Below are 26,165 nucleotides of genomic sequence, written 5' to 3'. Positions count from 1 at the left end.
GTGCCCTCCCTGTGATTGACGCTGGCCTGTGTTCACTTATTCCTCAGTGCTGCAGATAATCATTTATATCACTTTGTTTGCATGGGATGGATAGTTTACACAGGAAAAGATTAACGAGCAATTTTGGTAATAATGTACCCGTTGGTTATCCTGAATTGGTATTGGTGAATTGGCCATCAGCCAGATAGTTGTCAAATGCATTTAGAGAGTGGCGAATATAAATGAACTATACACCGATTTTAAACCGAAACAATGAAAGCAAACAGTAGTATTTTAATTATAATAAAGAATGATGATTAGTTGCGGCCATGAATGATTTATACTTTGGGTAATGGTTGACTTGACAATAATATTAGGTTTGAATGATTAAAAGTAAACTGTAATATTCAAAAGACTTTATTTTTTTTATTCCTAAGCACAGTATTGAACTATTCGCACAGGACTAGTTTTACCTGGGGAGCTGTCCGTAATGTTACTCTTTTTAATTTTGCAACATTCCCGGTCAAGCTTTGACAGCATTTTTGGTGCAAATTCAGGCGGCTCATCTCGCTAAACGACATGGAGACGGATTCATACGGGTGCCGGAGCAAGAGATCTTTGGGAGTACTCATAATCGTAATATTTATATTATAAGTATAATATTTTAAATACAAGTGGATGTTACGAGAAGTCTTGACGTCATATCTGAGGTATGACAGTAAATACAGGCTTTACTCACTGCGTCCGAATGCGTTGGACGAAACACAGTCGTGGGGGAGGTCCTGAATCACATGAGGTGTCCCGGTAATACTAGTCCTGTGCATAAACGTCTGTAGACAATATTATTGCTCATTGCATTTGTGCTATCATTGTTATGTTACTTTGGATTGCAGTTGTGATGACTTGCGAGGCCTACAATAACTCCTCTTGGTTTTTTGTGTGTGTTTTTTTTTTTTATCCCTGCAGTCCGCTTCATCTCCATCTCCCCAGGTGGGTGTGAGTGTTGGTAAAGGTGTGCGCATGTGCGCGATGTACTGTGCGTACCAGGATCGGAAGGAGTTGGAGGACGATCTCTATCAAGAGGATGAAGGGGACTCTGATGGGTCGGAGGCCAACAGCGAGCTGGAGTTCCACCTCTACAGCCAGCTCCACTACTCCTCTAATGCCGGGGCGCTGGAGGAGCAGGAGGACAGGGGAGAGACGGCGGAGGGCCAGGACAGCCTGCAGCCTGAGGGGCCCGAGAAGACTGTAGATGTGGCCGGAGAACGGGAACATACTGGAGAAAGTAGGCCGCCGTCACCCGATTTGAGCAAATTACTGCAGTACCTGCAGAAAAAGGAGAAGAAGAAGCGAGAGAAACTTGATAACCAGAAGACGGGGAACCCAAAAAGTCAGAGGTCATCTTCAACATTTATTGAGGAGGTCATCGTGATCGACTCCAGCCCTAATGTCATCTCCATCTCCGAGGATGACACTGATGATGAAGGCGTCTGCACCTTAAAGGGCCGAAGCGTACGCCGGCTGCAGACTTCCACTCCGGCCCAACAGGTACAGAGCTAAGAGGGAGATGCTGTGTGTGTTTGTGTTTGCTTGTGTAGAAGAAAGACATTTAGCAAAATTGCTATCGCTAGCAGCCTGGCTTCTGTCCAAAGCAAGAAACAACCGTAAGAATCACAATTTGACCTAGAAACCCAGGAGTTTGCGACCCAGAGGCTGACAGAATTGCACAGTGAAAGCGGGGCTCATAAGGAACCACTCTAAACGATGATTGTGTCATTATTCTTTCGCCATTGCATTGTGCAATCAACATTTACTTCATCAGGATGAATGAAAGCTAAACATGTGTCTGTTGCCCTCTAACATTGGTGGCAGATCTACCACTCACAATCCCTGAAAGCAATCCCTGATTTTAGCTCAGCCAGCTGTTGATCTTGCTGTTGATAATGACAATTTATGCTAAGCTAATTTTGTCAGCTGTAGCTAGCTAACAAGCTAACATTAGCTCCATGGTTGGTTTAAAATGCCGTTTCCAGCTGACTTTTGGAGAATCCTGTAATAGATACATGTACTACACTGCTACATACATTTTCCATGAAAAAGTATTTACCCATTCCGGATTCTATAGATATTTATTCTATTTTTTGGGAATTTGTCACACTTTTAGATCTTTAAAAGTTAAAAACAACCTGTTTAAATGCAAAATACGGACTGCGCCAGAACAGAACTCAACTGTGTCTGCATATGTGCGTCCACACTTCAGTGTGACCTGCTGATCAGGTAGTGACCGGATATATTTCGTGGTCAGAGGGAGCAGCTGTAAAGCGGTGGATAGAAGCTGATGCAGGACCTGTGTTTGATAAATTGACAGGATTGTGCCCTCATGCTGTCCACGTCTCGCTGAGATCCAAACTACCAATGCGAACAAGAACCCATCTCTGACTGTACAGACTTGACCAACCAATGAACCAAATTGAATTGATCATTGGGTTCAATTAGACTAGACACAATCAGGCTTGATTACTTCCAGCCCTGTTGGATCTGAACATGGCTTTAATAGAACCTTTCCAGCAATGTGAAGCTGGCTAAGAGGTATCAACAAGCAGCACAGTATGCCGCGATCAAAAGATATTCCAGAAGAGATAAGAAAGACAGTTATTACAATATAGTGATCTGGAAAGGGTTAAAAAGCCACTTCTAAGGCTGGAAATGTTGAAAACCACTGCTAACCAGAAGAAACATAAACGCCTGTCTCACATATACAGAAAGAAAAACCCCGTTGACGACCCTCAAGCCTTTTGGGATAATGTTCGCCGGACTGATAAGTCGAAAGTGGCACTTTTTTGGAAGACATGTATTGCGGGCCGTGTGGTGTGAAGCTCACGCAGCATTATACCAAGCAGTCAAACATGGTGGTGGTAGTGAGATGGTGCTCTGCTGCTTCAGGGCCTGGATTACTTAGCAAGTTCACCTCTGATTGGCTCAAAGGAACAAAGTTCAGGTTTTGGAGTGGCATAGTCAAATTCCTCTTCATTTTAGGGGTGAATTACTTTGGGTGGTATAGGCGTTGGAGAACCTTTTCCCTTTTAATAAATAAAATATAAACGGGAAACTGTATTTTCTGTTTACTTGGTCTTCTGTTCAATTGAGTTTGAAAATCTGAAAGAATTAAGTTTGACAAATAGAAGAAATCAGGAAGGGGCACATACTTTTTCATGGCACTGAATTATGAACTAGCCATGAAAGTGGCTTTTTTAAATGTAACAACAAACTCAAACTAACAAGTAATAATTTGCTCCTTGGACATGGAAATAACAGATTAATACTGTATATAGTAAGCTAGTTAGCCAGGAATGCTAACGAGTGCGGCGTACTTCAGAGCGGATACACACACAGTTTCGAGTTTAAAGGTTTATATTGTGTCAGACCTCGTGTTGACCCGATGTTTCCCCTCTCGTTTCCTTTACTGAATTCACAGGACTGTTTGCTGTTTTGTCAAGCTGCTGTCCAGTGGCCAGTTTCAGCCAGCTGATTGTTTGCTGTTGAGCTGCAGCAGTCAGTGAAGCATGTAGCAATGCTAGTAAATGACTCGCTGCTGTGGCGGAGCGTTGCCCAAAAGTTTACCTCTGGCGGAATTTTGTGATGATGTTTAGCAAAGGCCCAAATTATTTCCCACGGAAAGAAATTTAAGAGAATTGCAGTGTTTTCTTGATTTTTCCTTTACTATAAATTCAAAGTGGGTTGATCGGTTCAGTAAAGCATGCATAATGTTGCATGTGAATGCTTTATATTAACATCTACAATATGGTTGTCATCTAGGGAAGCAACAAAAGGAGTGTCAGTGCACCGGTAACTGTGGACTCCAGCACCTCAGCGTCCGACTCGGAGGAGTCGGAATCAAAGTCCAAGTCTGACTCTTCGGACTCGTCAGATTCGGATCATCTGGAGAACTGGATGATCCTGGGTCGAGGGAAGCAGGACGGAGACCAGAGCATCTCGCTCAACCTGGAGGGAGGGTCCGACGGCAACGAAGGTACGTCTTTGTTGAGACTTTTGTGATGCTTTTTTTGGGAGGGGGGGTTTTGCACTCGCACGTGCGGAGAATGTAAGTGGCGGGTCTCTGTAGTTCGGTCCAGCTCAGTCAGATCACACAGCCTACCTGCATTGATGAGGAGTGATGGGCCGCTCTGTGAGCGCTCTGTGAATCTGTATGCCCTCAGCATTCCTGGCAGCGTCTGCCCAGTCGCTCGCTTCCGCGATGCATCTTTAAGTGTGTCTGTGTGCATTGTGTGTTGATATGTGGGAATATTTGTGTTTATAAAATATTCCACTTCTAATCAGCATGCATGTGTACATACACGCGCGCATACCAGCAGTCATAACGCTAATGCCAAAAACAAACAAACGGAGACAACAGGGGGAGGTTGGGAGAGATGGGAGTAATCAAAAAATGAATAAAAATGTTCCCTGCAAATCTCTTCAGATCTACACATTATCTTAACCTGCAGCCTCAGCACCCTCTCCCCCCCCCCCCCCCCCCTCCTACCTAACTCTCTCCCATCTCATTCTTTTATCCTATTTTCTCACTATTGTGCTCTCTCTCTCCCTCTTTCTGTGTCTCTCTCACCGTTCCTTCCTCATTTGAATTTCCCTGGGCTGATGTTTCTGCAAGAGTGCTCACTGCCTCCTCTACACACAACTGGGCTAAAGGAGGGGGTCTGGAGCTGCTGGGGAGGCTTGAGGGTTTTGGCCTGGTTTTTGGGAGGAAAGGAGGATTTTAGGTCTCTGATTCTCTCCCTTTCTCTCTTCCTCGCTCTCTCTCTCCCTCTCTTGTCTGGCTTCTCTCTGTGATCTTTGGAGCTTGACCTCATGTCGGCACATGGGGGGTCATGGGTGTGGCGTGGAAGGGGTCTTAAAGTGGGAGGAATGGGGGAGGGTTTAGCCCCCCCCCCCCCCCAAAAAAAAGAAGGAAAAAAAGGAATTGAAGGCACAGAAATTTGAGGGACGAGCCTCAATAGTCTTGAGCTGCGAGATAATTTGATTCTACACAGTAATTCTTAGCAGGGTACATTTTTTTCACATTTTCATGAAAAGAGCAGAAAAAAACAAAACAATGAATGGATCCTGATATACCTTCTTCCTCTGTGTAGTAGAGCTCCGTCGTTGTCCGGAAACTCTTAAAAGCACATCAATGAGCCCCACTGGCTGACATCTTAATTCATTAAAACCAACATCAACACTGTAGTTTGTTTTCAGTGAGTCCTGCTGCCGTAAACACTCGCCAGTGCACCAAATGTGTATTCATCCACAGCTGAAAGTAGTCCCCAACAAATACACCACTTACTCCTGTAACTACAGTGCCCAGCTGTTTTTAAAGCTGTTTTTAAAGATTTGAGTGGGGAAGTCAGACTGCATTGAGAGACAAACTAACACATTGTTAATTTGGTCTTTTGAGGTGATCTGTTGTCAATAAGAAAAAAATTTAGAATATGTCAGCTCGGGTCTCTATGAAATAGAACATTAACTGTTAACCAGAAGATCAGAAGTGATATTTCCAATGATTAAGTTGTTGATTAGAGGCGAAGTCCCGCCTCTTCCCGTCTACCACCATGGGACCAAATTTTGGAAAAAAATGTTTGGTAGTCAACGGCAAGAGACAAATAATTTCTTGATCCCGTTTGAATTGTGCCGTGAATTACACGAATGTTTGTCAATGTAAAAGATAGTTGTGCTTGTCAGGAAATTAGCCATTTGACATAAAACTGTTATATAAGACTGTGAAGATACGTAGTTAGACAGACTACACACCCAAAAGTCTCGTAAGTGACGTCATGTAAGGTAACATTACATTTTTACGTGGAGCGTAGCTCAGCTAGCTAGCTAGCGCTAGTGAGACGAGAGATGTGCTTCACTAATCGGCGTCACAGAAAACCAAACATTACTGCGACAAACTGCAACTTTCTTGACTTGCAAAAGGATCTTTTTAATATCGACAAACATCACAAGTGTAATTCGTGACGCAATTTTAACAGGATCAAAAAATGATTTGTCTCTCGCCTTTGACTACTGTGACTATTTTTTTTTGTCTTCAAAATAAGGTCCAATGGGGAAACTGGAAGGGGCGGGAATTCAACTCTCTATTTCCTTGGGGAAAGCCTGCCAACCTTGGTGTTTTTAGGATACTGAAAACTGTGCATAATAAATGTTCTCTTAGTTTGCTGTTGTAAAATGTTTTCCATTTTTGCATTGCGAGAGGGAAATAAAGGACATAACTGCAAAACATTAAAACTAAGTGTGAATGTTGGTGAGACAAGAGGAAGATAAATAAGCACTATTTAATCTTTAAACTTAAATGTGATCTTTTATATCATTGTAAATTGAATGCTTTTGGATTTTTCACAAAACAACATCCTCTTGAGCTCTGGGAAAATTAAGATTATTTACAATTTTATAGATCAAAATGAGTAATCAATTCACAGAGAAAATAATCTTCAGTTTAATCTATTAAAATTATTATTTTCAGCTCTAGTGGCGTTCCAAAATCGCTGTACAAAATATTCAAAAGTATATTGATAAATGAGTACTTAATGCAATAAATAGTAAACTAAGAAAATGAGTATATAGTACATACTGTATACAATGAGTAGGCCATGTTATATTGAAATGAGATACGCGTGTGATTATTCCTCTTGTTCTGTCTGCTGCTGTAGGTTCAATTGTGCTCATTTTCTTCTGCTGGGAATTTGTTACACATGCCCTTTTCATTTTACCCAGAAATACAGAGAAAAGGCCAATCTTAGGTTGAATTCTTACGACCACAATAACCGTTGGATAAATATAAAGATTGATTTCGGTTTTGATACGCCACGTTGTGTGGTGACTCCTGTAGCCCGGGAGCCTAGCTCGTTGTTGTTAGTTTTTTTCCACATTTGTGTGGGTGTGTGAGTAACAGGTTTTGCACAGCAGTGACTAATAGTATTTGTACGCCTAAACCCCCATCTCAGCATCACCATCAAATCACATTCACTACACTTAGCCTCCCCCTCTCGCCCCGCACAAATTGAATCCTTTCTTTCTCTCCTTCTCGTTCCGTCCCTCTCCCGCGTGGTGTCACTTGTTCACATACTTTTACACTCATCTTTTCTCACTCCATCACATGTTTTCTTTTTTTGTTTGTTTTTTATCAAAAACACACGACACACATGCACACCGATGCGCACACAGCCAGAGTAGCTATCTGTCACCTGGCCGTACAGGGGCAGCTGTCGGTGGGTGGATCTGTAGGGACACTGGATAAGGGAAAAAGAGAAAAGATAGTGAGAAAAAAGGGGGGATGAGCGAGGGGCCGTCCGGCAGCCACGCAGCAGCAACCAGACGGAACAAGAGAGAGAGGGGAAAAAAGCAGGGCATCCCAAAAAAAATCCAGCTCAGTGCCTCTCCCACCCTGAGAGGCGTGCGTGCACATGCACCGTGAATGAATCCGGCGTGTAGGCGGGGTGTGCTGGAGCTAAACTTGAATCGTAAGTGGTTAAACTTCACTCAGTGGTCACACTTTTTTTTTCTCTCTGTTGCTCCCCCCAGTTCTCTCCTCTTTTTTTTTTTCCTTTTTTTTTGTCCCCTCGGTCTTGGTCAGTGCACACCAAACTTAGTTTGAGGCTTAGAGAGTCGGCTTCTGGCTCGCTATCGGGGTGGCCGATCACATCAGAGTGTGTGTGTGTCTGTCTGTGTGTGTGTGTGTGTATGTGTGTGTGTGTGTGTGTGTGTGTGTGTGTCTGCGCTGCGCTGCGAATCACTAAAAGTCTTTGTGAATTAGAGAGAAAGGTGCGTGTTTGTATCCAAAGGTTAACTCTCTCTATCTCACAGAGGAGGAAGGTAAGCTCTCCCTCTCCCTCTTCTCTTCTCTTAGTTTTCTCTCCGCTGTGTCGTTCCTTACAGTTTTGTCATGTTGTTCCGATTTCCAAGGCATAACAAAAATGTTTCTATCGTCTAAAATTTGAGTGTCAAAAGCACTAGCATGAGTGTTTCCACTCTGTACCTTCTGCTGTGTGTGTGAATGAGTGATGCTGCTTTGGGCCTGACTCTTTTTCCTGCAGTCTGAGACCTCAGCCGGCCTTTGTATATTTTAAAGTGTGTATCATCTTTTTCTTTTATAGATTATTTTTGTTTTTTTTCATCTTAATTCGATATTACAGGTGAAGATAGACAGCAAAAGGGGAGCGGGGGGAAGACATGGTCACGGATTGGATTTGAACCTGCGGTAAAGACTCGTGCATGTGATGCCCGCTCTACCAGGTGGCCGAGCTGGTATCACCTTAACTCATACGCCAGCCTACTGTATTCGGGAAATCTGGGTTCTGGCTTCTCTGTGTGTTTTCCGGCTGTAGGCCTCAGGATTGTAAAATGAGATTACAATGGCATGTTGGGTACCACAGTGTGTGTGTGTGTGTGTGTGTGTGTGTGTTGTGGGTGGGTGGGTGGGTGTGTGTGTGTGTGGGTGGGCGGGTGCTGTAGAAGGGAGGCATGGATAGGATCAGCTCTTATCTTGGCTGCCCAGTGCCACACGAGGTGTAACGCCACACCCACACTACCACACAGTGTGTTTGAACAGACACACACACACACACACACACACCACGAAATCGCTGTGCCATAGTTTGACTTGTATTATCCAGTTTTTACAGAGGATATGCAAATCAGATGAGACTACTGTGCAGGCCTGATATTAGCACATTGCAAAGTAAATCGTGAAAATGCAGTTTGAAAGCCCGATGCTTTCATTTATAAAGAAAATTGATTGAAGAATCATTTGATTCCGGCGGTAGCTGAAACATAATGACTGTAATCTGTAGCTTCCTTTGTATAATGAAAAATGCCTTCAGTCAGCGGTCATGTCCATCATCGTGTCCTCGTGTAAGGAGTGTTTCTCCGCCGTCGACGCCTTACATTTGTCAAAATATATTCCACGTTCAGCCTCTACTTTATAATTTGCACGTTGAACAGTTGTATGTTTGTTGTACTCATCAGCGCGCAGGGTGCTACTGCTTTGTGGTATTCGTTTTTCACAATGATGTGTTCAGTGCAAGATAGCTCTCAGACTGTTCCCTTGAACTTACCTTCATCCAGCTAAAGAACTATTCCACGAAAAGTGTGCACAACCGCGAAGGAAGTTTCAGATCAATTATATCATTTTAGTCCCCCTTTTTTTTTACCTTTAGACCCAGTCCTTTCCCATAGCTTTCCTATAAATGTGTTGTTTCCACAAGAGGAGAACGGCAGGAAGGAGGCAGTAGACATTTAAATCGAATCAGAAAGAATGTGAAGGGGCACGTGAGTATGCATCCAAAGAAAGCCGTGTGGACGCACGGACAAACAGAGAGCCAGGGCTCAGCGTCAGACAGAGGGAGAGAGAGAGAGATGAGAGCGGGTAAGCTAAAGTGGATGAGACAGGCCTGGAAAAGGATCGGCCACGGTGTTGCTGTCGGTCAGGGTCAGGTTTGTCTCCGGGCTCAGATCTCTGAGCGCCTCTATAACACGGCTGGATCGCTGTCCGTCTGTCAGGTGCACTTCTCACACAACCCTCGACCTGCTGTGGCTCCGTTACGAAAAACCTGCAGATCTGGTTTCAAGACCAACGAAACAGCCGTTCATGTCGCGAGTAGTTTCACAAATGTCGGCCTCATTTGAAGCTTTAAGTTGATGCCGTTTGAATAGTCACACTTTTGAAATTAATTTGTGTATGTTGGATTGCTATCGGATTTAGCTCAATGGTTCTGATCAAATGTGAAATGAAGAATGTGTATTTTTCATCATTTAAGTAATGCAACTTTAACCTTTTTATTTTTTTTCCTCTACTGGTGCTCATATTGCAGAATTAGAATCAGATTATTACCCCTGCTTTTAGTGACTGACTTACTCTAGTTTCAGCTGTGCTTCTTCTGCTGCAGAATGTCTCTTTCGTGCTGATATGTAGAGTTTATTTATACCACATTTATCTGCATCTGGATGAGACTAGCCATCCTGTCTGAAAGTGGTCTTTGTCAAAATAATCTATGAAAATTTCTCTATTTTTTTTCTTGGAACCTTTGACTAAAAAAAAAACCCACCCACATACATCTGCGGTCGCGACTGCAGGTGCTCATTTGTATTAACGTGGCTGTTTGTTCTTCAAGGGGCAGCATTTAAATATGATCTTAGTAGAAAACACTTTGGGCTAAACTTACACACACACACTGCAGACCGGGTGTATGGAAACCAAATCTTTTCTCTTGATTGATGACTTTTATATTTCAGAAAAATATATTTTTATTAGTGACAATGATGATGATAATATTCTGCGTCGTGGAGATGTGAGAACATTTCAGAGTGAAAGTGAAGGTGTGTGTGTGTGTGTTGGAGTGTGAAGGTGTGTGCATCTAAGACAAAAGTGTGCGTGTGTGTGCGTGAGTGAGTGAGCTGGTGTCAGCCTCACCACGCCTGAGGTGAGCCCAATAACCGTGCCCTGGACCACTGGAACCAGGTTTCACCGTCTTTAGTTCGGAATAGAGAAAGAATGTGACACAAAATGAATTAGTTCTCAACACTGTGCGTTTTTTGAACTGCAGGTTTTTGATTTTTGTGAGTTTGAACGTCAAATTCACTGCAGAATGTGTAAGAACGAATGTGATGTGTTTTATTGTGTGATTTCTTTTTTAACTAAAATAAAAACATACAACCTCACATTTTCGGTAACCGTAGCCTGAAGGAAGGGGTAATAACCTGGAGACCAGAGGGTCCCTACTGTAGTGTGTGTGTGTGTGTGTGTGTGTGTGTGTGTGTGTGTGTGTGTGTGTGTGTGTGTGTGTGTGTGTGTGTGTGTGTGTGTGTGTGTGTGTGTGAGTGAGAGAGTGAGAATAGCAGCATAGGGAATTCCTGTCTTCTTCAACCTTTATTTAACCAACATATCCCATTGAGAGCAAGGATGTCTTTTCTAAGGAGACCTGCAGCAGACATTGTGCCCCGAAGCTACAGGATAAGAGATCTAGACGAACACACACACAGAAACACACTCACATATGATTAAATAAAATCTTCTAAGCCTCGACACCTTAAACCCTGAGGTTATGTTCTGGCCTGGGACTGTGGCATGTTTTGAATGTCATGTAGTCCAGTTTCTCCTGATTTATGGGCCGATCTTGCTGGCAGGTCTGTCACGTCTTTTTCCTGTCCCTTGTGCATTTTCACTGGCCACCTCGTCTTTTTTCAAAGAAGACCTGAGGAGAAGTACGGGAGGGGAGGAAAAAAAAATGTCAATTACAATTACCAATAATAATCATTATAATGAAGCAATCACTTAATAGGAAATTAAATTATTTGGGGGGGGGGGGGGTGGGGAAGCAGATGGCGGAAGATCCCCGCGGGGACCGTATTAATTTCTTGTTCTTTTATTTGGCCCGGAGAAGTTTCCCCTTATTGTCTCTCCTTGTTTTTTTCTTTTCTTTTTGGGCTGGGAGGGGTCGCCGAGAGGGCTTTATTAACTGGTAAGCCTAGGGTGGTGATATTTTTTTTAGGGGGGGAGGAAGAAGGAGGCAAGGGTTTGGAGGTGATATGTATTAATATTAATTTACGCTTTTTGGGGGGGGGGGGGGGGGGGGGGGGGGGGAAGGAGGGGGGGAGGCGGGGTGAGGCGTTGGTGCAAAGGCAGTCACGGAGCCACGAGATCACCCCCCCCGCCCCCCCCCCCCCCCCCCCCCCCCCCCCCCCGTTCCGTGGGCCTCAGCGCTGCAGCGCTGTTTTTGAGAAGCACAACTTCAGTTTAACAGTCAACAGGATCAGAGGGAGAACACACATTCAGGGTTAGCGCGTTCGCTCCGGTATGCAAAAGGTCTGCCTAATAATAGCCGGGCAGTGTTTTTCACAAGGTCCCAGAGGATGACCGTGTGTGTGAGAGTGAGAGAGAGAGAGAGAGAGAGAGAGAGAGACACACACACACACACACACACACACACACACACACACACACACACACACACACACACACACACACACACACACACACACACACACACACACACACACACACACACACACACACACACACACACTGCCTGTTTAGCAGTTTCCTCTCTAGAGGCTCTCGGCAGTGTGTGTGTGTGTACGTGGCCATTCCGAGGCTTCTCCCCACATCTCTTAATTAAGGCACTCGTCAGACAGAGACCAGCTGGGCCTGGTCTGGCCTAGCTGGCACGTGCCACATTTCAGTCAATCTTGCCCTTCCCTTCCTCGTTCTCCTCTCTTTCCACCTCTCTCTCTTTCTCAATCACCCCCCCCCCCCCCATCTCTAATCATCCTGATTTCTTTGTTTCTCTTGTGTTATTTTTCCCCCCCTGATTGTCGTTCCATTGCCGCACATCAACGCCGGTACTTCGCGATTCGTTCGCAACACGTGTGCGCTTAACTGCTTGACCTTTCCATCACACCTGCCTTCAATAAAGCACTAATTAGGAGTCCCATTAGGATCGGAGAGCTTGCCAGTTAATAGGCCCCTTAAACACCCAGGATTTAGGCGTTTGCTGGAACACGCTAAAGACTTAAGCGGTCGTCATTGGAGGCAAATGCTAAGTGTTTCTTCTCTGATGGGTGAAATGACTGTAAATAAATCATTTTCAACCCATTCTTTACTCTGAAAATGCTAAAATATATAGGACGAATATATCTGATGATTATGAATGGCGGTGTACCGTCATGCTTGCTCCCATAGCTCCATCTCTTTTTAAAAGGCGCACTCACAGCCGCACACGTGCCGAGGCATAGCCCGCGTCTGCCACAATTTCATATTTCAGTAAAAGAGCACGCGGTCGCCGGCGGAAGTTCACTCGTCGGCACGATCTCCCGAGCACGGGCAAAGGAATGGTGTTTCTCAATTTCGACATCAGGGTGCATCCGTGCCCACGCTCCACCTTTCTTCCCCCCCCCAGCCCATTCGGCTCCACCCCTCTCTCCCTCCATCCATCCATCCATCCCATCGCTTTACTCCTCCACTCAGCCATCCTCCAATGCAACAAGAACCGAGCTCCGGTTACGTGGCTGTTGCTATGCCGGGGCTCTCAGGGTCAGGACTTGTGCTATAGGCTTTCCTTCGCTAATCCAGCTGGGATCTGTTTGATGGGTCACACAGCTGTACAGTAAACACTCATTCTGCGTGTTCAGACTCTCTGAATGTGTCTAAATGTGACACATGGTGATAATCAGTGGGGTAAATGTCCTCTGTTGGAAAACACGGCCCAGCGTTAGTACAACTGTTTGTCCTCGCTCATCTCTGTACCTGCTTCATAACATTATGTGCCTGTAAATAAAGTTTAAGTCTTTGCTCGTGCGCGCTTGTGCATCAGCACACCTAGGCCGCCCCTTTATCCGGGAGGGATTATGGTTAAATGGAATGCTGAGATTCTGGCGTAGAGCGGTTGATAAAGCCGGCGGTCGGCGTTTGGAGAGAAAATTAATTATTGAGGATAAAATCAGAGCGAAGGAGATAGTTACCGACTCGTTTGGGGAGTTTAGTCATTGATATTTTCAGCGCAGGCTTCCAGGCAACAAGCAAGAGTTCATCACACCGTTAATGTGAGCCTTGTTTTGTGTATCTGGAGGGAGCGAGTGCAAACTTTTATAGGTTTTTGGTCAGGGATCCTCAAATAGAAAGGCTCTTGGGTTTTATGCGGTCTTTACATCCTGATTTGTGATCAGGCTCTCCTGCAGCTCCTGGTCTCCCTCTTATACACTTTATATCCGTATTTGTTTTTCAAACATCTTTCTCATTACTTTGAACACGATTTAATAAACGATTTTTACCTGAATTGCAATGCAAGGAGCAAACTTGTATTTTAATTTAAATGCAACTGGTTGAAGTAATCTCACCGTTTGATCAAAGGCGGGTTTCTGAATTCCTCTGAGTATTGATTTAAAACATATTGTCCGCAACAGCAAGTCAAATATATTATCAAAGCTGGAATCTAGAAGCACTTCCCCACCTTTTTAGCGGATTTAACCTTATGTATGAACTGAGGATATTTTTGAATCTAGTTCCATGGTGATGTGTTTCTCTTTAAGACGTGTCCAAGGATTCCAGCTTTAATGAAGTCATTTGTTCTAGAATATGATTGATTAATAGAAAATCAGCTACTGTACAAGAATTTGAATAACCCAAATATGGTGGAGAAATTAGAGAAACATAAGAGGCACATGAGAAAATACTGTCCTTTGTTAAGAGTGTGAGATTTAAAAAATGTACAGTAACTGTAACAAACGGCTAAATAGCAAAACTGTATCAGCACTGAATGGTTTCAATACACACAAAACATTTTAGAAATCATTTTTGTTTAGTGCGGAACGTACCACCAATATACCACCTTAAGATGCGTGTCTGCGTTTTCTTCTTCTCTGGTTTTTCTTTCCTGTTTTTCCATCTTTTTGTCTAAATTCTTAGTATGAAACTGTCACTCAGTGAGACCCACTTTGACCAGAGCAAAGCTCAATGGATATATTACGTAGATTTATCAACGCTGTGCTTTTTACAACACAAACATTAATAATAAGAAATACTACACACCAGACTCACTGTTTTGGGGCCATAAAGTGGAAACAGTCAAAGTCTGGGAAAGAGTTACATTTGTTTTTGAGTCCTCAGCGTCGAAATAATAAGCGCCCCTAATCTTACAGGACTTTGAGTATCAGATAGATTTCTGTGCGCGCAGGTGAGCGCGTCTTTTCTCCTCTCGTGAAGTGCAGACCGATCGATAGTAATCGGGTCGAGTGTCTCCGGCCTAGTTCTCTCCCTTTTGTACTGTGGGCCTTTTGTAGGCTGACACAGGGGCCGGAGGAGAAAAAAAGGGGGACGGGAGGAGAGAAAGAAAGGGAAGAAAGACGTGGTGGGGAGATGGAGAGAAAATGGAGGATGTTTGCAAGTCGACGAGCATGACCGACTCCCTCAACCAAATCTCCGGATATTTATTCAGCATTACTCACTAATCTAAAAAAACAAAAAAAGTGTTTTTGTCTCCCGTCTTTTCTTTCCAGTCACACTGGAGGGATGAGGTGTGTTTATAGCAAGGGGGATACTGTAGCATGAGGTGCAATAAAACACATGTATTGACAGGCCTCTCGCCTCTTTTCTTACTCACTAATACAAGCACACTCCCAGAGCATCTCTCCATCCCTCCTCCCTCGCCGTTCCGTCTCTTTCACGGGCTTCCATAAAAGTGACGCGCTGTCGAGCTCCAGCGGTATTAGCGGGGAGGCATTAGGCATAAACTCTAAGGTATATTAAAGCAACGGCACTGTTGTTCATATAAACACAGCAATTCAATTTAGCCTGCCCCACGGGGAATGGGATTTCAGCAGCTACCGAGAGTAGTGGGAGGGAGGGAGGGGAGTGGAGGAGGGAGGGAGGGAGGATGAGGTAAGACGAGAAGAGGAAGGGAGCGGAAGAAGGAAGTGGGAATAAAGGAGAGGGGGTGAGGAGAAAAAAGAGAGAGTGGTCGAGCAAAGATGCAGGAGATCGGCTAGTTGCGGGAATTCGTAATTGTTGTTGCATTAACTGCAGTGACGTAAGAGGCAGCGGGTTTGTCTGGGTGCACATGCGTGTGTATATAAGCACAGACACACACACACACACGCACACACTCCGTGGCAGGCAGAGTGTGTGTTGCACCGTTTGCACGCTTGGACAGAGCGTTTTGTGGGAAACCCTACAGTTATATTATTCAATCCGAATTCAAATGGGCTTGTCAGGAGAGCTCCCGTTTTTATTACCTGTCAGAAAAGAAAATGGGGGGGGGTGGACGGAGCAGAGGGGGAGCAAATTAAACGACAGTAAATAAGACCCCCTATCTCTCTCTCTGCTCTCTCCCCTTTGCCCATTCTGCCACTCCTCCCTGCACTGTATTTAGGAGACACACACACATACACTCTTCCAGATTTTGACAGCGTGTTGTTCAGCTCTATCTGTGGTTTACCTTAACCAGGTTTCATCCGTCAATCAGACGCGGGACCTAATTATTTAGTTCATCACTGAATACAACCGGGCCGAGAGCTGGGTTTGATATTATAGGAAAAGTCTGTCAGACATTTATTTAAATGGGTTTTGATGCACCTTTGACAGCTATCGGCAAGGAATCATGGGACATTGAGGGAAAGAAATCCAAGGATCTAGAGGGGTTTTCTTAAGGATGAGCTCTGCATGTGGAGAAGACACACACACACACACACACACACACACACACACACACACACACACACACACACACACACACACACACACACACACAGATCACCCAAAACAGCCTCCTCCCGTCTTGCCCCTTTCAGCCAGGCATAACCTCTGCCATCTGTCCAACCCCCCAGTCTCTTCCTCCTCCTTCCTTTTCACCCTCCTCCTTTGCTCTTCCTCTTCTTCCTCACCCCCCGTAAACCCCCCCCCCCCCCCCGTTCATTTAGGGTCTTATTTCCCCACCTTCCCTTTCCGATGGCATTCAGAGAGATGTGGAGAATTCTGTGGTTTCCTTGAGAAACCAAGGCAAGCGGAGACAGTTTCTAGTTACTCCCACAATATCATTAGTCCTCGTTAGTCACATAGAGAACTTAACATGTATATGGTATATAGTAACCCCGTCACATGTCTTCAGAGGTCTTTAGTGGGAACATCTAGGGGGTTATTGGCTTTGATATATCCTGTAACACTTAGGCCGTGTGTGAAAATGTTACAAAGCTATCGCCTGGAATAGATGATGCTGCTTCTTGCAACTGTCTTAATTTATGACTTTATGGGTCCATTTTTGCTCTTTCTTTTTCCTCTTAATGATAAAAATGTTTGGTTAATTAATCTATGCCGCAGTAATTTATCAAGTAAAATGAACAATACTTAATACTTAAGATTTAGTTCTTTAGGTTTTTTTATGCCGTTTTCAGATAGTCGACAGTATGGTGGGAAATGTGGGGCAGATAGAACTGGGAACGACACGCACCAAAAGGTCCCCTGCCGGACTCGAACTGGGGACGTTCCAGTTCATGATGGGAGCGTTGAACCCCTGGCTCACCACGACGGCACATTATATTCTATATTTTATGTGATTACCAAACAATAATTTAATCTGGAGATTAATTAATATCAGACATACCGTTTAGTTTCAGCATGAACATTGTTTTGTTCCCATTCTCTCCCAAATCTCCCACAAACCTCCAACTTTGCCGGGGGAAAAGGACAGCTTGATGCTTTTTATGAACTGTGTTTGAGCGAAGCGATAAAAGAGCCATATTAGGAGCTCCTCCTCTAATCCTCTATTGTTCTTTGTCTGTCCCCTGTCCCACAGAGGGGCTGTTCTAATTAAAGACTAATAATTGTATTGTTTTAGAAAGCCTACAGAGACAGAGATTCGGCTCTTCAATCATTCACTCTCTCCAACATACCCTGCCCATCGAGGGCTATCTCTCTGGATGAAGTCTATAACCCACTGTGACTGGCTGTTTCAGGGGTGTGTGTGTGCACGCGTGTGTGTGTGTGCACGCGTGCATGTGTGTGCGACATACAGTAGGAGGAGGAAGGAAAAGGCCAAATCTAAATTAAAACTTTAAAGCACCATTATTTAATTACCCCAAAGGCTGTGGATTTGACGGATTGAAGTGTGTGTGTGTGTGTGTGTGTGTGTGTGTGTGTGTGTGTGTGTGTGTGTGTGTGTGTGTGTTTTGTTGTGTTTGCTCATGCAATCGTGTGCTGCTGTCCAGGATTATTTAATTTTTTCAATTTGTCCTTTCTCCTTAGTTTGTGTGTGAGTGTGCATGGGCGTTCATGTGTATTTGTGCGTGTGGCCACAGTGTAACCCCTTATTGGTTGCCCCCTACCGTAGCCCCCCTTTCACCTCTACCCTCTACCCTCCACACACACACACACACACACACACACACACACACACACACACACACACACACACACACACACACACGCAGGCATGCTGAAGCGCCGGCAGATAAAAAGGCATTATGGTAAATTCCACTTAATGACAAATTTTTAATTTGGGGAACAGGGCCTGGTGAATGGAGCTTAATTACCGGGGCCAAAGATCCCTCAGAAAAATAACCCCCTCGACATGCCCAACCTGCCCGATAATGGAGCGCTCCACAAAATGCCTCAGATTAAACCAACGCCGTTTATCTCCCACCCCCCCCCACCCCGCCCTCCCCCCTTCTCCCGCTGTATAATAACAAAAATAACAATCATGAAAATTCTATCTGCCTCCCAGCCCCCCCATCACCCCACTTCCCCTCTCTCCCGCCCACTGCCTGGCTCACTCCCGCAGGAGGAAATTCATCAAAATGAAATTGAGGTTGCAACTCACTGGTTTTATTAAAATATATTTGCCCCTCACAGACACTGTGCTGGCGTGTTTCGCCCCGCAGAAGACAAAAGGGGCACCCTGAATAATTTGGTCAGTTTTATCAGTGTTAGTTTATGTGCTTGCGTACGCGAGTGTGACTTTAGCTTACAAATACAAACACTTGTTGACTAGTACGCTGCTCTGCCATCACACCGTGGAGACCATGGACATATTGAATGAAACAAATGTTTCCACCGACGACTGTGTAAACTCACAGGGAAAAGGGTTCAACTTTAAATTAGGGTTGCAATCAACATTTATTTTCATTGTTGAACCTACAGATGGTGAAAACTGGCAATAATAATTTCTTAAAACCCAAAGTTATGTCATCAAATTGGACTGAAACTCCAAAAAGATTAAACTTGCTGTTGCAATGAAAACCAGCAACATGGCAATTTAGAAGCCAAAGTAATGTTTCAGTTCTACTGTAAATATTACTGTCAGTCATCTTGGATAAGATAACTAATTATATTTAGAAAATCCTTTAGAATATTTTAGTTTGGTGGATCCAGTTGATGTCCATTCCAAGAGGAGGGTTGTATTTCCATTTTATTTATGAATCAATGTAGGTTTCACTTATAGTATCTCTATGGAGAGAGAGAAAGGATAAGGCTGCGTTACATAAATAACCAAAAAGTCACGACTTCACAGCCCCAAATCAGTTTGTATAATGTCCAGCTTGATTCCAGATTCAAAGCTATTTAACCTGTGACTCAACCTAAGGTCAGAGTCACTGATGTTCTCTGATACCAAGTCATCATTTGATCGATATGACCACGAGCAAAATCCCAAGATTTTGTTCTCCGTAGAAAGCACACGTGTTGAATAAAAGGTAATGTAATGCAGTTTTCATTGTCCTGCGATGTGTCGTCAAACCGCCCCAGCATGTTTGAGTGTAATGAGATGGGTCAAATTTCGATTCAGCCTCTTTTTGAAACATTGATGCATGATTTGGTGAGACCAGCAGAACTGACTCACGAGTCAGAACGGTGTGTTTCAATAAGAACCACTGATTATCAACAGATTGGCGGAGATACATTTTGCGTTCACAATAGAAACGCTAACGGATATTAAAACGACACAATGACTACCTGTGAAACGCGGACATGCACCGGCTTGGTTTTGGATAACTTAAACATGGATCTGCCGTACACACACACACCTACACACACCTACACACACCTACACACACACACACACACACACACACACACACACACACACACACACACACACACACACACACACACACACACACACACACACACACACACACACACACACACACACACACACACACACACAAATTGACTCACTCACTTTTTTTTTTGGCCTCCTCTGGTCCCTGTTGTTGTGTACCCTGATTGGACCATGTGGTTGCCATGCGGTTGCCAGGCCGCGCCCCTGCTGTGTGGTAATTGGTGTCTGTGGTATTGCCGCGTGGCGACGGTGCTTTGACTGACAGGTTTGGCCACCTGCCCTGCCCCTGGCTGCCAACATGGTGTGGACGGGGGCGAGGAGGAAGGGAGGAGGTGGCACAAGCTGGTGGGGGGGGGGGGGGGGGGGGGGGGGCTCGGCTTGTCATGCAGGGGATGGATAATCAAAGACGGGCTGCGAGGAAATATGTAATGGCCGAACACGAGGCAACAGGGGACCAGGGTGATGGCATCTGCTTGCGTTTTGCTTTTTTGCCGAAATGCAGTGGTGAAAAATTCTGACCACATCGTCCCTTGACTTATGTCAAGGTTGTGTTCAGAAAAGCTTCTTGAACTGTAATCGACTGTAGACTTCCAACATCATGCTGCAGCTTGAACAGAAAGAGTTCTTCTACCCAACTTTATGTTGTGTGACTCATGTTGCATATAGATTTGATTATTCGTGAAAGTAATTTATTAAGAAATTTGTCTCTTTGTCTCTCTGACTTGTGCTAGCTGAGGTTCATTACCAACATGGGTCCTTGTTCCTTTATGTTCTGTGGTGTTATCGTTGACATTCATGTGTTTGATTTGACGAACCTGCTTCTCGTTACGGCAAATAAAATCATTGTCATTTGGTGCCATATGTTGCAAAAACATGTGCTATGTATAGTGGGAACAGGGATAGAGACCGGTCAGTCGATGTGTTTCATCAGCCTGGTGAGCTACCGTCGGTGATGGATGAAATATACAGGACTGTCTCAGAAAATTAGAATATTGTGATAAAGTTCTTTATTTTGTGTAATGCAATTAAAAAAACAAAAATGTCATGCATTCTGGATTCATTACAAATCAACTGAAATATTGCAAGCCTTTTATTCTTTTAATATTGCTGATTATGGCTTACAGCTTAAGAAAACTCAAATATCCTATCTCTAAATATTAGAATATCATGAAAAAGTATACTAGTAGGGTATTCAACTAATCACTTGAATCGTCTAATTAACTCGAAACACCTGCAAGGGTTTCCTGAGCCTTGAAAAACACTCAGTTTGGTTCAGTAAACTAAATCACACGTATGGGGATTATCACAATATTCTAATTTTCTGAGACAGTCCTGTATATGCTTGGGTCGAATTGGAGTCAAAAATGTATCGGTAGCAGTTAGGTTCACCCGGGTCAAGTCTTAAATATATGGGTATGGGTGAGGTTCGGGTCTCCTTTTTTATGGTCTGTGTCAAACTTATTACATTGGCTGGGCTTCAATGCCACTGAGAACTTCTCCATAACTTTGAATATTCTTGACTAAATATTCAAACGTTAAAAAGTTTTGAAATAAAGCATCCTGGGATCGTATTTACGAAGAGTTCAACACGTTAACTCATCAGTAACATCATGAGACGAACACAGACTGAACATTTTGTTAAACTAATCAAAACTTTTATAACTTTTTGCAGAAAATGTTCTTGAAGGATTGCATTGCTCATAGTTGGAAGGTTTTTAAGGCCTTTAAAGGGATAGTTTGGATTTTTTGAAGCAGAGTTTTAGGAGGTATCAGTAGATTGCGGTCGGTACGCCCCCAGTTTGGAGAAACAGACCTACAACACCGGGACGGGAGCAAAGTGATCTACTGCTGTGGATGGGGTCAGCAACACATTAAAAACGGCCAGCCTAATACAAATCAATATGAGTTTAAATGTATGTTATATTTAGAATGTTTTCATCGCTCTACCTTGTTGTCAGACAGCCCTTTTAGATGGGGAACTGAAACCGTCATATCCATCTGTGCTATCTGTAAAGCCACATGACTCCACTGACAACTTTAACCTAGCAGAGCAAGGGAGTTGTTGGTTCTTAGGTGGCCTCAATCGGTTAGTTTGTTTGTGTTATTGTGTGACTTGGGTGAATCTGTACTGAACCTTTTAAAGCACCAAAGTCACACAAGACAAACTAACCTTTCAAGGCAGTGGTTGACCAGCAACTCCCGTGTCCTACGAGGTAAAATTACTGTTGTTGTCAAAGGAGTCTAGTAGCTTTAAAGAGCGGAATAGTAGATAACGGCTTCAGTTCCTTGTCGTTGAGTGCTGTCTGACCGCAGCGTGCAATGCACTGACGGAAACACTGAGGACGACTGAGATAGCCTGAAGTGCTGGAGACTGCTGATACTTCTTCATACTCTATACAGCCTGCCTATCAATTGTTTTTAATCTATCTCTATAAACACCGATATTAATTGAATGGAATATCTCCCATTTGTCTGGGACATAGGAATCTTCAATGCAGAACTTGCGGACCAGCACTAAATTCAGGAAACCCAACCCTGCCCTCGGGCTGCAGTTATAGTAATCGAGTATTCTGCCGATAAAATATACTTTTGCTTTATTAAGGAGCAATAATAAATAATATACAAAAGAGAAAATAAGACGTTAAAACGTATTTGTTGCTTTTTTACAAAAATCTAAATTTGTATTGCTTAAGTTGCATAAAATAATATTAAAAAAACTAAAACTATTCTACCTGGAACTGTCCCAAAAAAAGTACACTGTCAAGAATTCTAAATGTCATTTTTTTACCTTTTATTATTGTGATCTATAGTGGTTATTTGCATAAAAAAACAATTCAAATCCTAAGAAAATGTATAATTGGAATGCTTGCTTTGGTCGAAACAAGTATTACGGGGTTAAACGAAGCCTCGTTGCATAGAATTTGCATCAATGATTTTTTTAAGTAATGGAGTTTCTCGAGGAATCGTGTCAGCCCTGCCCTGCCCTCTGTTTAACAGAGAGATCACTGGAGACGGGCAAAGAGAGCATGATATGAAGCCAAATTAAATGCGTAGCTTTGATCTATAACAGGCCTGTACAACTATTGATCTATTCCCAGCATGGCAAATATCTACACCCAGTGTCTTATCTTTTTCTTGTTCCCCATATCGTTTCATCTCCACGACCTAATTTCTCCTCGCTGCCCTCCACGGTCATTCCCACAAACACTCCAGTCCTCCTCTACCTGGACGCTCTTTTACCGGTGGCCTTGAAATTCAGCCGGCTCCTCTTTTGTCGTGTCGTAATGTGCTCCGTGGCCCATACCCATGCATTGTCACCCTCCTCTCCTCCCGAACCCCTCCCTCTCTTCCTCTCACTGTTCTTGTTCATCTCACTTGTCCTCCTGCTCTCTTTGCCGTTGTGTTTTACACCCCTCGGCCAGACTTTTCTGTCACACAAAAGAGCGTCGGAAAAGCTACGGGTCTGCGCGCGCGTCTGACTTAGCGAACCTCTCGGTGTGTTTAACCTCGCAGAGGGCAAGGCTGTAGGGCAAGGTTGATGTCACAAAGGAAGCACTTTTTTCCACACACACACACACACACACACACACACACACACACACACACACACACACACACACACACACACACACACACACACACACACACACACTGACACACACATACAGGGCCTGCACACTCCCGCCCACCCTCACCATTGTCATGTATATTGTTGCTAATCCGGCCCTGTCGCTTCAGTATCAAACATAACCTCCATATGGGGGGGGGGGGCCAAGGCCTCTCTTTCACTCCCGTTTTGTGTGTGTGTGTTTGTGTGCGTGCGTGCACCCGTTGGTGTGTTAATGGGCCCGGTCAACAGCGTAGTACAATGGGCAGGCTGGCTTGGGATGCCTGTTTAAGTGTTGGGACAGGGAAAGAGGGATAGGGGCGAGGCAGGCCGGTCCGAGGCTTTGATGTTTGCCTGGACAGAGGGGTGAACAGCTTGTAGATGACACCCACACACACACATTGTAGGAAACTGGTTAATGGTTACAGTTGAGGGTGGTTGTCAGGAGAGACAGCCGCATTGAAAGGCCGGGGTGTGTGTCTTGACGTTCTCGTTTCTGGGTTATCAGACTTAAAAACCGCCCTGCAAGGACCTCGTCCCAAGAGAAGTATGCAGCTTGCGGTCCCCTTATATTCCCTTACTGTGTTTGTGTGTGTGTGTGTGTGTGTGTGTGTGTGTGTGTGTGTGTGTGTGTGTGTGTGTGTGTGTGTGTGTGTGTGTGTGTGTGTGTGTGTGTGTGTGTGTGTGTGTGTGTGTGTGTGTGTGTGTGTGTGTGTGTCACCACTGGAGAGCCGAGTGTTCATGGTTCATTAGCCACACGTACACTTCTGTTCTCACTGGTGGAAGGGACAGATTCAAATCGTTCGCGCGCACACACACACCTACACACACACACACACACACAGTTTCATGGTTTTGTTCTGTTCTGCCGGCTCTGATGAACTGGCACGCAGCCTCCTCCCCTCTCCTCCTCATCTTCTAGTAATCAGGGTACCTATGAGACAGACAGGTAGCATCTGTCGCCCTTCTCTCCCCCGATCCTTCCCTGCCTCTGTTCCCCCGTCTCCCCCTCTTCCATGGCATTGTGTCGAATCCCCCCCCACGGCGACGGAGTGATGTGATAATGTTCGAGTTGTCCCGGAGAATAAAAATCTGTGGAAATGAGATGCAAGGGAACTTCCCCCCCCAAAAAAATGTCTCTCCTGTGATCGTTAGATTGAATGCGTGTGGAGGTGTTTCAAGACTCTGACGTCCTTGTTTTCCTTCAGACCCCTCCGTGCATTTCTCCTTCTTTTAGGATCGTGGGACTTTTAAGACTGCTTCCGCATTAGATCAGTCGATATTGAACAGTTGCAGCCGACATGGCGGAGGCCTCTCTCTCTCTCGGGTCCGTTCAGCTGCTCGGTGAAGCCGCTGCCATCTGCTTATTCGGCTCCAGACTCCTTCAGATCAGTTTGGGCCACGATAAAAACTCTGGTGGTTTTGATTTTGAGCAGGGCCTCAATGTCGATTAGCATATTTTCACCCAGTGTACAGACAACAGCCCCCCCCCCCATGTGTTTGATTCCTCGGCCGTGACAAAGAGCTTCAACCTTTATCCATGTGTGTTGGTGAGATGGGGGGCCCTTAGATTAAGGGAAAGCTTCCTGCTCTTTATTTGGGGAGTCCCCCCGGGAGACGCTTTGGGAATGACTTTCGTCAAGTCACTAACGCCTACTCACACACACACACACACGCTCAGACGCACTTCTACACACACATACACACCTTTCACCCCCTGCCTTTTCTTCAAGCTGCCCATTGACTGGGCTCTGGTTGTTGTGTAACACAGACTACTTTCACAGGCGCACACACACACACACACACACACACACGTCACACAGAGGCCCCCCAGTCTGTTCACAGTAGGTGAGCTCTACAGAGGTTTCCCCTGCATGTCTCTGTACCAAACTAACCAAAACTAACGTAACTAGAGCAACGCTGTCAGAAACAACACGCGTGAATATAAAGCGGCATCCTGCCAGGAGATGGACAACACACAGTCAAAAAGTGCCTGTTCCAGCTTCTCCTGTGTGCCGATTTGCTGTTTTTTTCTGTTTTATATGACCATAAATTTAAAGTGTTTGTCATTTTAAGATGTCACTTTGGGCTGTGAAACTGCAGTGGATATTTTTCATTATTTTGACATTTACAGACAAGACAACTATAATCAGGAAGTTGGGATGAAAATTACCATAAGACCACTTAAATGCTTTTATTTTGTGATGATGCTTCCTTGTTGCCCCTCTTTCAAAATGTTTGAGGGCACTTAAACTACAGCTTCTATAGTTTTTTTACTGCTTTTATCTTGTCGCTGTTTGGTTTGAAGTTGGTCACTACACACTACACACACACACACTATAAACATATTGAATCTACTGACTTTGTCACCACCCTAAATTCACCTTAAAGTAAAATAGTCCGACATAGTTCCTAATCGAGTCATAATGGACCAAATTCAAAATTAGTGTCACATGATGGCCTCATCAATTCAGGTGTTTGTTTTTTAAACCTTTGGCGGTGTAGATACTGATGTTCTTTCTTTGGAAAATACTTGGTTCTTAAAAAGTGTGTGTGTGTGTGTGTGTGTGTGTGTGTGTGTGTGTGTGTGTGTGTGTGTGTGTGTGTGTGTGTGTGTGTGTGTGTGTGTGTGTGTGTGTGTGTGTGTGTGTGCGCGCGCGCGCTTCAGCAGCTGTGAAAAACTGCTTTGAATTGGAGTCGCGCTCTTTTGCTTTGACGAGGACGACGTGTGTGTGTCTTTTTTTTGTAGGTGAAGGTCGTTGCAGAAAGAAGCCCCATCCAAACAGCAGCCATTTTAATTTGTTTGAAGGGGGAAGAGAAGTGATAACCTCCCTCTGCAGCCGCACACTAGGGGAGAGAGAGAGAGAGAGAGAGAGAGAGAGAGAGAGAGAGAGAGAGAGAGAGAGAGAGAGAGAGAGAGAGAGAGAGAGAGAGAGAGAGAGAGAGAGAGAGAGAGAGAGAGAGAGAGAGAGAGAGAGAGA

At 44.4% G+C, this 26,165-nt stretch overlaps 1 protein-coding gene across 1 annotated transcript in view; it reads left to right on the top strand.

Annotated features, from left to right (window-relative positions):
- pax5 (paired box 5) overlaps nt 1–26,165 on the top strand; it is a gene marked incomplete at its 3' end in the record, with an annotated part of 64,787 nt that overhangs the window by 2,095 nt on the left and 36,527 nt on the right. The window contains exons 2-3 of the mRNA XM_079158751.1: nt 946–1,527; nt 3,796–4,009. Coding sequence (XP_079014877.1) covers nt 1,000–1,527; nt 3,796–4,009 — 742 coding nt within the window. The 5' untranslated portion in view covers nt 946–999. The remainder of the gene's footprint in view (nt 1–945; nt 1,528–3,795; nt 4,010–26,165) is intronic.

This window comes from Pholis gunnellus (assembly GCF_910591455.1).
Source record: "Pholis gunnellus genome assembly, chromosome: 5".
Taxonomy (NCBI): domain Eukaryota; kingdom Metazoa; phylum Chordata; class Actinopteri; order Perciformes; family Pholidae; genus Pholis; species Pholis gunnellus.
This window is presented reverse-complemented; position numbering and strand designations above follow the sequence as displayed.